Source organism: Ammospiza caudacuta, chromosome 5 (genome assembly GCF_027887145.1).
Source record: "Ammospiza caudacuta isolate bAmmCau1 chromosome 5, bAmmCau1.pri, whole genome shotgun sequence".
Classification (NCBI taxonomy): Eukaryota; Metazoa; Chordata; class Aves; order Passeriformes; family Passerellidae; genus Ammospiza; species Ammospiza caudacuta.
The window spans coordinates 65926657-65939134 of NC_080597.1; the positions used below are offsets into that span (position 1 = coordinate 65926657).

A 12478-nucleotide genomic window follows, 5' to 3' on the forward strand; every position below is an offset into this window, starting at 1 on the left:
TTGATGCTGGGTTTACATTAAATTTAGCCTAAGAAAGGACAGACTTCCATGAAGATACTGGCAGTTGAACTTTGCAGTTGAACTTAGCTAGCTAAAAGTGAAATTGTGTTCAGAGAGTGTGCAATGTTAAATCTGATTCTGAGTGAAGAGAGTCTTTGTAGTTATTAACTGTGTAGATTAGGTTAAGAAATCCTAGAATCCATTTCCTTGTTTGGACTAAATAAGAAATGAGGTGACCTCAGGGCACTTCTCATTCCCCTCTCTGTGAGAAAATAGAATCCAGGGAGATAACTAAATCTGCCTCCACTTCAAGAATCCCAGAAGTATTTTGCTGCTATCACAAACATCAGGAGACTCAGAAACAAGTGTCTCAATTGCTTGTTCTCCTTTCCAGTATCTGCATCTTCCATGTCCAACCTTCAGCAAGAATTTGTGATTCCATGCACCAACAGTTGTGTTTTTTTTTTTTAAAGGACTCTTGTTAAGTTACTTGGATGCAGGATGACAAGCTGAAAATAATCTACTGCAACATTGTAGTAGAGACTGGCTAACTTAACTCTTGCAGATTTCACATTACTTAGTCTTGCAATGAAATACACAAATTTTAGACTTGAAAGCTTCTGTGTTTGAACATGCTGGTTTGGAATTGCTGGTGTGAATATAATTTGGTGCTGAAACATACCCACTAACTGTTTTATGATGTGCTAAATCATTTTGACTGCTTGATCATGGGGCAGTGTAGTACTAGAAGTTTTTTGGCTACCACTTCTATTACTTGCAAAAATACCCTCTCACTTGTTTAAAACAAGTGAGAACATTTACCTTGGGAATCACTTGAATGTGCTATCCCCAAATGAGTAATTTCTGCCTTTAGGACATTTTGGACATTTAGGACGGTTTTGTATATTGAGAGAACTTGAGGCTAGGGGTATTTTTTTGTGAGTGTTTTCTTTAATGTGTCTTTTGTTTTAATTTTATTTATATTATAATATATATGGAATGAGTTTTTAGTTGCTCCCACATGTCCTTCAGCACAGTTTATCTAGTTTTGAAAGAGTGCCCATGTGAAGAAGCCCATCAGACAAGGTCAGTTCTGGCAGTGGCATCTCATGGGCAGCTTGCTGCTGCTGTTCATATCCATGGATGGTTTGTTGGCCCCTTGTCTGGCAGTGTTGCACAGCTGTCCTGTGGTGTCTCTGGACTTCATGGGCCAGCTAAAGGGAGTGATGGGCTGCAACTCCTCATGGAAGCGGCCTTGGGACACTTGGGTTATTGTGATATCTTTTCCCTTTTTGTCTCAGCTTATTTACCAATTGCACATGGCAGGCGTCTCTAACCCTGCTCACTTTTGGTAACATACACATTGTGACCCTTGCTTTTGGTCTCTGGACTTTGTGTGCCATGGTGAGGGTTTTCGTGACTGAATCCCAATCTTTAAATATATATTTTGTATTAAAATTTCCTTAAGAGATGTTTTTTTTTAAACTCTCAACAGGTGGGAAGGAGAAACCAAAAACCAATGCAGAAGAGCTACAGATTAAAAAAGTTAAGAAGAAAAAGAAAAAGAAACATAAAGAGAATGAGAAGAGGAAGCGTCCAAAAATGTACAGCAAATCTATTCAGACCATCTGCTCAGGATTGGTTTCTGACATTGAGGAGCAGGAAGCCAAAGGCATCATAGATGATCATCTTAAGGATTTCAATGGGAAAAATATGGATCCCAAGAAGGACTGTGAGTCCAAGATACCAGAGAACAGTGAGTTTCCATTTGTCTCGTTAAAGGAGCCACGGGTTCAAAATAAACTCAAAAGGTTGGACACATTGGAGTTCAAACAGCTGATTCATATTGAGCACCAGCCTAACGGAGGTGCATCAGTTATCCATGCCTACAGTAATGAACTCTCCCACTTGTCTCCTGTGGAGATGGAGAGATTTGCAGAAGAGTTTGTGGGTCTGGTTTTTAGTGAAAATGAAAACTGTGCAGCTTACTATGTAATGGGTATTGTTCATGGGGCAGCTACTTATTTACCTGACTTTTTAGACTACTTTTCGTTTAATTTTCCCAATTCACCAGTGAAAATGGAGATTTTGGGAAAGAAAGATATAGAGACAACGACTATGTCAAATTTTCATGCTCAGGTAAGAGGTTATGCATTTTACTTTCTAAAGTCATATAATGGTTTCAAACAGCTGTGAACAGGTTTTTTTTAGAGTAGTTGCTGTTAGCTCTGCTATGTGGATGACACAGAAGACTGGAAACAAGGGATTTCTCTAATAAGTCAGTTCTGCATTATTGAAGATGAGAAGAGACATAAAATTGTGAACTGAGACATCAAAATGGATTTTTGGTGGGAGGGCAAGTGTTTGCATGCTTGTGTGTGTAGGTTTCTTTGGATTTGTTTCTGTAGCTGAAGATTAACCATGAGTTTTGGAGGGTTAAAATGGTTTAGCTGTGGTTTTCTGGGATTCTGAACAGTAGTATGTCTGTATTGTCATAAAACTGAAATGCTTTAATACAGTGTTATACACAAAAACCTGCGTAGGGCAAGGTTTTATTAGCTTCATTTGTAGTTTGGGTTTTCTAAATCCATCCTCAAAGAAGAACTTGGGGTTATTGTGGCTGCAGATTTGGTCCTATCCCTTTGCATTTCTCCTTACTTGGCTGGATTCTCTGGAAAGCTCTTAAGTTAAATGGCAGAATGACTGGCAGCTTTTGAATATTCTTTTATTTCAAAAGAATAATTATTTTTGGAAAGAAGTGACTGTATACTTTTTAACAACAGCTGCTGATTAAGCATCACCTCTGATGTTTATTAACTTGCTGTAGAAAATATATTTCTGTGGCACAGAAATAATTTGTAGCACTGGTTTTCAGGAAAAAAAAGTCGGTTTGATTTTCACCTTGGTGATGAGGTTATTGCAAAAAGCCCCTACAGTGACTATGAAACAATTTATGCAGAAACTCAGTCCTGTTATTTACATCAACTTTATCTCACAATTACCCTTTTAACTCCCATGTTTGTGAACTTAGATGTTGTATGGATCAGCTTTAAAATATTTAATCTTCACTTTTGAGATTATTAGAGTTCAAGTGTAAGTTACCCTGTCATCTGAAAACCGTGCCTATTTTTTCCCTTTGGCTGCATAGACATTTGCATAGAACGCTTCCATGTATTGACAGATTTCAGGTGTGTGTTGTCTACAAGGATATGCAGAACTAAAATGTTGCTGCAAGAGAACATTTGCAGTGCTGGCTGCATGGAATATGAATATGCTGTGAACTTCAGTCACTGTTTTTCTTGAGTATGTAAACTGAAACACTGATAATAAAAATCGTTGAACACATAATGGGCAGCTCTCCAGAGCTGCTCTTTGGCCAGTTTAGATAAGAAAAGCTGGATCTGTCCTTACAAGGATGTTCCTTAAATCCAGCTGGTTCTCTTGGGTTGCATTAACACAGCATAGCTGTGTGCTAGTGCCCGCCCTAAAGAATTAGTTAATAAAAGCCCAGATTTTATTGTTGTGAATTATCATAGAATTATTTTACTAGAATGATAGATTAAATTGTTATTACAGTGGTAACACTGTCTAGTTAAACCAGCCCTGTGTTCTTTGGGGTTGAAATCCTAATCCCCATTTTTGTGTAAGTGAAGGAGGAACAGAGAGGCTGTGGTAGATGAAAGAAGCTGAACTGTTATTGCAGCATTCTGCTGGTCAGCTCCATGGTCTAAGCTGTATTTTACTTGGCTGGAGGTTTAGTTCTGGTATCTTCTTTTCCTTTGTGTTCCCTCATTTTTTGCCTTAGTTTTCATGGCATTTTATCACTTCTCAGTTTGGTTGCCTGACAGAAAAGGCTTGGCTCCTTGTATTTTTGCTAACTAAGGAGTAGAGGGTGTATAAATAATGTGTACAGGCAAACAGCAGACTCTGTCTTCTGTGCAGCATTCTTGTTTCCTGGAATGTTTAAGTCAGTATCTTGGTTGCCTAGTTATTGATTCTAATTTTCCTTATGGTTTTCTTATTTCTGTTTTACTTTGGTTGTTTGTTTTGGTTTTTTTAATGTGGTCTGCCACAGTTAAAATGTTTTGTTAGCTTTGTATTCTCCTTTTTGGAATGTTACATTTTGTGCAGACTGAGAACTTTACCCTGTCTCACTAAGTTCTTTGTGAATCTTTTAAAGGGATTCTAATATCTTATTGCAGTATATTTTGATGAAACTTTAAGTATATTTGGTTTTCTGTTCCTAAATTTCCCCAGCTTTGTGCTGTGGTGTTCCTTGTCCTGGGCAGCCTGAGCAATGTCTAGCAGCTGTTGTACAGCCTTAGTTGAGAAAGGATTTGTTTTCTAAGCAGAAGGTTGATTTTATCAAATCTGCTTTGAATATGTGTCTTGGACTTCATCAGCTTTAAGAAACTTGAGTATTCCTTTGGTAATTTTAACTAAAACATTGAAATGAAGCTCACTTGGGTACAAGAGGTTCTTTGGTGGTTTCTCGGATTACATGTAGCACATGTAATCAATCTGACAAATGTAAGTATTTAAAAGATCAAGAAAAATATTATAAAAAGGAGAATGAAGGTTGAGCTAAGCCTGAAATGCAAAGTGTTATAGAGTGTTTTATCAATTTTTGTTTTTCAAGTTAATCCTTTTGTTACTACTCAATTTTCCACCTCCTGTTTTGTGACAGATGTGGGTTTGTGATTTTTTGGTTTTAAGTACTGCATATTTCTGAGTCATCAAATTCTGTGACAAGAATCAGATTGCACAGTAAATTCTGTTGCTGAGGTCAAATTGGGGTCCTCCTAAGTTTGCCTGGAAAGTCTGCATCTCTCAAGTAATTTACTTAGTTTTCAGTTGTAGAGTTGAGAACTAACTCCTTTCAGCTTGCTTCCCAATACACCTGTGTCAGATAGGAGTAATGTAATTTTACTTGTTAGAAGATAAGGGACACAGATTTGTGAGAATATTTGCAGCAGAGAGGAATTTGGAACTGGCTCTTTCTAATGAGAATTGGCTTTTAAATTTTTCAGGGAGAGGAAATGGGGAGCTTTTCCATCATCCAGCTTGGGCCTATGCCTGAGTACTCCTTAAAATTTTTTTGCATTAATGTAACAGCTCTTTCTGAACTGACTGCAAGGCTTAGTCATACAGTCACTGTAACTGGGCAAAATGGAATTAGATTGGATATCCTTGTAGCCACAAAGTCAGTCCTTCAGGTGGTGAAAATTTGTCTTGTAGCTCCATCTTGCCTGGGCTCTGTTTTGTGTAGATGGCAGCAGCTGCCTCAGTTACCCGATAGCCATGGATCTCCTCAGGCTCTTAGGAGGATTTTAAAGAACGTAAATAATCAGCTTTTGCCACCTACTTGCAGCTTACATCACTTCACTTAAGCTGTTTAGTGCTGTTGAGACAAATGTTAATATTTTGCACTTTTAATTTTTTCCTGGTGCTGGGCAAGTGTAAGTTTTTCTTGCTGTGCTGAAGCCCCAAAGCTCACAGTTGATGTTTAACAATGCTGAGTGCATTGATTTTACTGTATTGCATCAGAGGCAACTTCTTAGTACAGATGAAGTAAAATGCTGCACAGTAGCAGACAGTTCCTCTGCTGCCAAACAAGGTGGACTGTTTGAAAGCTGTATTTGACAAGTTCTTGTCTGATGTTTGTGGGAGATCTCAAGGTGATTTCACTCTTTACAAAGAAATCCTTTGTAAAGTAATTTTTTTCTTGTTTGACCTCTTATCCTTTTATTCTGATCTTTAGTGGAGAAGGCAAACAATTTATCTATTTCATTCAGCTTTCTCTATATTTGAAGATTGCTTAATAGCTTCTTTTTCCCCTCTCCCTAGATCAAGTAATTTGAGTTATTTCAGTCTGTGATTGCATGTTATACCATTATTACACTTAGTGATCTCCCCTTATGTTCAATTCAGTCATCCATATTTTTTTCTTAATATATGATACTAAGAATGGACAGTGTCTGCCTGGTGTGTTGTCAAAGACTATGAGAAGATTGCTGCAAGTGTCTTGCAAATTCTTGCTCCTATGTCTATTTTTTCCTTTTTCAGAGCAGTTTGTGATCTGCTGTAGCAGCAGCTTCTGCTAATTGAGTTGCTCCCCCTTTCAGGTTCACACAGTTCATTAAATATGTATGTGAGTGTAGTTCTTGCTTTTGTTTAAACTGAATTATATCCTTTGCATTCAGACCCCCTCTCCAGTTTCAAGCCCTGTTAATTTTGATCCTTTCCTGTGATTTGCAGTGTTGCAATGCCTGTGGGTTTTATGAGGATAGACAGCCTTCAAAGGAAGGATCCTTGCTGCCTGCCTCAAAATGAGATAGTTATGTGAGCACTGACTAAACTGCCCACAGTTTGCTCTTATTAGACCATGTTTCTATAGCAGTTTGTAGAATATAGTGGAAATGTCAAATGTTAAGATGTCTACTGGTCCTCTGAACAAGCCTATCCAGCCATAGTAACAAAGGTTAGTTTGATTTGATTGTTTTCAATTTTTTTTTACATGACCGTGTTTATTAGTTCTTACTGTCTTATTTTCTAGGTAGTTGATAGTTGTATCAATTATCCAGCTAAGTGAATTTTTCTGTAAATTGGAATTAGGCTAAATAGTCTCTAGCTCCTCTGTCTTCTGTTGACACCTGTTTCTTTAAGATGATGTGCTACTGTCTTCCAGATGTGAAGAACTTGTTTTGTGGTTTTGAATTAGAATCATGGAGTGGTTTGCTTTGGGGGGGACCCCAAGGACTGCTGTCAGCCAAGTTCCAGTGAGCTGCCATGAGCAGGGACAGGACACCTTCCACTAGACCAGGTTGCTGAGAGCTCCATCTAGCCTGGCCTTGAACACTTCCAGGGATGGGCCATCCATCGCTTTGCTGGGCAGCCTGTTCCAGTGCCTCAGCACCCTCACAGCAAAGAAATCCTTTGTAACAGCTCAACTTGCCCTCTTCCAGTCTGAAGCCATTCCACCTTGCTCTGTCACTACATGCCTTTGCACACTGTCCCTCTCCAGCTCTCTTGCAGTCCCCTTTAGGTACTTGAAGGTTGCTCTAAGATCTCCCTGGAGCCTCTTCCCCAGGCTGAACAACTCCAGTCTGTCTGTGAAGAGCCTGTCTTCATAGGAGAGGTGCTTCAGCCCTCTCATCATCTTCATGGCCTTCCTCTGGTTTTGCTCCCACAGGTTGATGTTCATCCTGTGCTGAAAGCCCCAGGCTGGCTGTAGCTCTGCAGGTGGGGTCTCAGCAGGGCAGAGCAGAGGGGCAGAATGCCCTCCCTGTCCTGCTGCCCACACTGCTGGGGTGGCAGCCCAGGGTACATTTGGCATTCTGGGCTGTGAGTGCACCTTGCTGCGTCATGTTCAGCCTCTCATCCAGCAGCACCTCTCAGTCTTTCTGCCCAGGGCTGCTCTCAGTTGACTCTCTGTTTGTGCTTGGGATTGTCCCAGCCCACATGCAGGGCCTTGCGCTTGGCCTTGCTGAACTTCATGAGGTTCACAGGGCCCATTTTTCCAGCTCTGGAAGGCATCACTTCCTTCCTCCTGTCAGCCACACCACACAGCTTGCAGTTCTCATTGATTTATTAAAGCTTTGTCTTTTTTTACCTTGGTGCCTTTGTGCTGTAGGTATGAGAGGATGCACATCATTCAGCCTGTTCACTTTAGGAAAGGTCACTCTAACTGTGCAGTGTGCAATTTGACAAATGGCCAGAGCCCATCGAAAGATTTTCTGCCAAAAGAAAATGTCCTCATTCCTTCTTTCCTCCGAATTGCATGTTCTAGTGCCAAGATGTGGTGCTTCTTGAACTGCTGAGTTCAGTTTGGTTCATTAATCCAGCAGAACTTCTTAAATACTCTTGAGGGATTGGTTTCATTACTGAGTTGGCAAATTACATTGTTGAAACGTGTCAAAGTTAGCTCAAGGATGACTGTGGGACTGTTCCATAATAACAGGCAATTGCATCTTCAGAGAAACAATTTTCGTTGATTTTGTTCCCAGTTTGGAATAAATTCGTGTTGCTATGTTAGCTGTGATGGACACTGAATAGTCAAATATTAATGAATAAGTATTTTAGAGGAAGACCTGTGATAGTAATGATAGTTCATGTTTGTGGTGTGGCTTTGTGAGGGGTTGTCCTCACTTTTTTGGGTTCTGGATGCAGAGCTTGTCATTCCCCTTCCCTTTTAGCCTCTTCTAATATCTTCTCCTTGCTGTTCTCCTTGTTTAGATCTTTAACATTTCTTTTACAGAGAGGTTTTTACTGTTTAGCTCTTTAATAATTTGTGACATCTTGCTTGAAATCATTAGTTCCTTTGGTATTTGAGGGGAATTGCTGAAAGTATTTTTAAAAGAAAATCTCATTGTTTAGTGCTTCATTTCCTTATCATTAAAGATTTGTGCAGTATTTATTTCCATATATTATATTCCTGAGTTCTAGAGAGAATTCTTTTATATTGGAACTATGTCTTTTCAGTTGTGTTTTAGTAGTTTTCAGCAGAACTTTGTTTTCAATAGAATCTGGTTCTTGCTTTTAAGCTGATCAAATCTTGAGACTGTGTTTCCAGAAACTTCCAATTGGGAAAAACTAGTTGTTGAATTTAGGTTATGAATGACAACTGAGTAATGCCAGAACTGTCAAGACATCCCATTCTGATACCAAAACCCTGACCTAAAAAAAGGGAAAAAAGTTGAAGGAAGGAGTATGAAGTGAAGTACATGTGGTTTAATAGTAGAAAGCAGCCAAACAGATTAAGGAGCATTTGTAAAATCAGAGCAATTTTGATGAATATTTGTTCAGTGTTAACTCCCATTTGAAACTGGAAGTATAAGGAGGCATTTAAGGATTTGAAATAAATTGGCAAGGAACAGAAAACCTCTTGAGCACTTCACTGAAATGCACCAAGTTAGCAGGAGTGGCAATGACCTCTTCATGGCTGCAGCATTTGAGATGAACCCTGACTCTGAAATGAGATTTTTCTGTTCTGAGATACCAGTGTGTAAGTGCATTGCTTGTGCACTTCTGTAGCAAAACCCTCAATGCCCTTGCATGTTCTTAGGTGGTGTTATGTTTTTTGGTTTTGTTGTTGGTCTTTGGTGGGACTTCATGGATTTCTTAAAATTGAGTTCAGTTGCTGGATAATTTTGTTTGTTGTTGGTTATTTTTTTTTTCTCTGAAGACTTTTCTCAGCCTTTTTTTGGTTTTAAAGGTGAAAAATTGAAATAAATTTAAACCTTAAAATCCTAGGAAAATGAAGTTTCAAATAAGGAAAAAACCTCCTCTACCTAAACCCCACAACAACCTACACCCTACTATATTAAAAATAGGAATTCAGTTGTTATGTGCCCCAGTTTACATTTTTGAAATTCCTCTCTTGACATGCATGGTTTCTCTGCGTTGTTCCCTCCACTTTGTGAATTATTCAAACACAGAATCTTTAACATATAGTGTCTAAAATGTTTCCACTTGTAGAATGATATTACTGAAATGTATTTTTGGTATGTATATATATATGTATATATATATATGTATTTTTGCATTTAGACTTCACATTCTTGTCAGACACCAAGACATTTCTGTCACAACATTTGCTATTGCATTAAAAAATCAGTTGAGGCCGTGCGAGTCACAGAAGCAGATAATTCTCAAGTTTTACTAATTGTGGATTCAGTGGTGCTTTTACTGTGACAATTTTCCAGTACTGTGGTGCAAGAGAATGACACAGTCTCCTTTTGTGTGTTTTTAGGGTGACATACTTCAAATGTAAGCTACATGGGAAGAAAGAAGTTAGGATGTCATATTTATCATTTTGTTTTTATCTCTTTTACCTGTCCATGGTATTATAATGCTTGTATTTGGTGGTTTGTGTGTGTTCATTCCTGACCACATGCTGGAAGAGCAGCATGTCCTTGATTTCTCCTTTTATTATGGATTTAAATTGTTCCAGTTTTGAGCAAGTCTGTAAAGTTCTAAAAACCTAGTCACACTGTAAGCTGTGAAATTGTATCTGGGAAGATGGTTTTATAGAAGGTGTGTATATATATAAAATACTTAATATGTGTAGTACTCTATTAGTAGTCAGTGCATAATTTAATATGGAATTTGATAAGTACTGGTTTTAGTACATCAATATTGTTTTTGTGAGTTTAGAAATACACAGAGCAATCTGTTTTGCTTCCTGTGAACAAAACAGCCAAAGGATACTGACAGTAATAGGAAGGGAAAACGTTGCTGTTATCTAATATGCCATAGGTTATATTTATTTGGTTGTTGTCTTTATTTAAGTCAGTATCTTGGTTGTCTAGTTATTGATTCTAATTTTCCTTATGGTTTTCTTATTTCAATTTTACTTTGGCTGTTTATTTTGTTTTTTTTTTAATGTAGTCTGCTACAGTTAAAATGGATTAATTTAGGTTTGTCATTGGCCAAACATCAATGGCATTTTGTTGTTTTCACACTGTTACTTAGTAGCAGTCTAAGTTGGGAGTGAGTGAAAATTAGCTCCTCACTAGGAATGACCAGACCTTGTTATTCATGCTTTTCTAAGCCTTCAGCCTAATCTAAAGTAATACAGTTCAAGCATGACCCTCTTCTCTAAGACTGGAGTTTAGGATGCTACCACCTAACACGTAGCATCGTGGAACACATGAGATAGGAGTTGTTTTTCACTTGCCCAAAGCTGCTTCATCTTTCAAACTCTCTCCTTTCTGGCCAGGCATTAGTATTTATGACATGTGTCTTTATTTTTATTTTATAAAACAGAGAAATTTTTTAGGTAAGTCCTGGGTTAAATTCAGATCAGTTCCCTAGGCTTGCTCCCTGTCCATCTTCAGAGGACCTAATGCTCTCAGGAAAGAAGGGAAAAGAGAGCAAATCTTGCCCTTTGATCACCAACATAGTTTTTTTTTCCTGCTTATACTGGGTCTGGACGGGTTAATTTTCTTTGTGGACTGTGTTTTGGGTTTGTGACTGTTGGTAACACATTGGTGTTTTGGCTATTGCTGAGCATCACTGGCAGAGTGTCAAGGCTTCCAGGACCCCCCTGGTGAGTAGGCTGGGGTGGACAAGAAGCTGGAGGGGACATGGTTGGGACAGCTGGTCCCAAGTGACTGTGAGGACATTCTGTGCTGTAGGACATCAAAAAAACCTGAGGGCACTGATGGCTTCACTGGAAGGTGCCTGTTGCTTGGGACTGCTGGGCATCAGTCTGCTTGTGGGAGTTGGTGAGTGGTGGAGAACACCACTTGGTGGTTTTTCTTCCTCAGTTTTGTCTTCACTGAATAAACTCTGTTTAACTGGCCCCATACATTTCCTTGCTTTTCCTGTTCTCTCCCATGTCTCACAACAGTGGGAGGTGAGTGAGCAGGGGGTGTAAGATCAGTATCTGCTGCCTGGGGTTAAGCCACTACAGAGTTCACAATCACTCAGACATTTCATTCTGTATTTGCAATGATGTGGTTCTGAATATGGTGCCAGAATAAACCACTCATCATTTGTAACTTTGACATTATTTAGGCATTCATGTTGGATTTCTTCACCTGAGCTGGATCTTGAGAAGCGATTGTACTGCCTTGTGACCAAGGGAGGGTGGTTGGTTGGGAACCAGGGGGTTAAAGGGCTTGGACAAACAGTGCTTGAAAAAGCTGTTCTCATTTTTCAGTTTGAACTTTCAGTGGTATGGGGGTTTTTTTGGGAACAAATGAAAAATTTCCTAATTGATCCTCCTTAATGCAAGCATTATGCTGCAGCTAAATACTTGCTGACTTTAGCTTTCTTTACCAGCACCTAGTGGTATATAAGCCAGATGGGTGGGTTGATCCAGCTGGAAGCTTCACAGCTTTTCCGAGCTTTAACTTGGTATTTTTAGGAGAATTTTTAGAGTTTTCACTTGGAGCAGTTTCACAACCACTTTATCATATTCTGTATGAATCATAAAATTATTTAGGATGAAAAAGACCTATAAGACCTTTTTAAGAATCCAGGTGTTAACCCAGTCCTGCCAAATCCATCACTAAACCCTATCCTCAAATTCCACATCTTTTAAATGCCTCCAGGGATGGTGACTCAGCATTTCCCTGGGGAGTTTATTCCAGTGCTTGAGAAATGTTTTGGTGAAGAAATGTTTTTAATATCTAATCTAAACTTCCCTTGACACAACTTCAGGCCACTTTCTCTTGTCTTATCACTTGTTACATGACAGAGGGGTAGCATAAAGAAGCATGGAGAAGGCAGAAAAATGGTTCTCTTTAATCAGGGATGTAGATGGAAACAGCATCCCAATATCTTGGACTGGAGTGGTGGAATACTAAGCTACTTATGTCAGTGGAAGAAACATCCTTTTGCATGTTAGGCATTTTAATAAAGTGTCACAGATTTGTGGGTGTCTGCAGCTTCAGAAAGTGATTTTAAGGTTCTTCCTTGCTCATTGCTGCAGTTGTACAAGCTCCTGATGCCTTGTGCCAGTACAGATGTA

The 12478-nt window shown here is 39.0% G+C and overlaps 2 protein-coding genes across 2 annotated transcripts in view; both read left to right on the forward strand.

The window, feature by feature from the left end:
• The window catches only part of RSBN1L (round spermatid basic protein 1 like), a 46539-nt gene that overhangs the window by 20294 nt on the left and 13767 nt on the right, over positions 1–12478 (forward strand). Inside the window, exon 3 of the mRNA XM_058805346.1 lies at positions 1496–2139. Coding sequence (XP_058661329.1) covers positions 1496–2139 — 644 coding nt within the window. The remainder of the gene's footprint in view (positions 1–1495; positions 2140–12478) is intronic.
• The window catches only part of PHTF2 (putative homeodomain transcription factor 2), a 96791-nt gene continuing 85896 nt past the window's right edge, over positions 1584–12478 (forward strand). The window contains exon 1 of the mRNA XM_058805347.1: positions 1584–1756. The gene's annotated coding sequence lies outside the window, so the exon portion shown is untranslated. The remainder of the gene's footprint in view (positions 1757–12478) is intronic.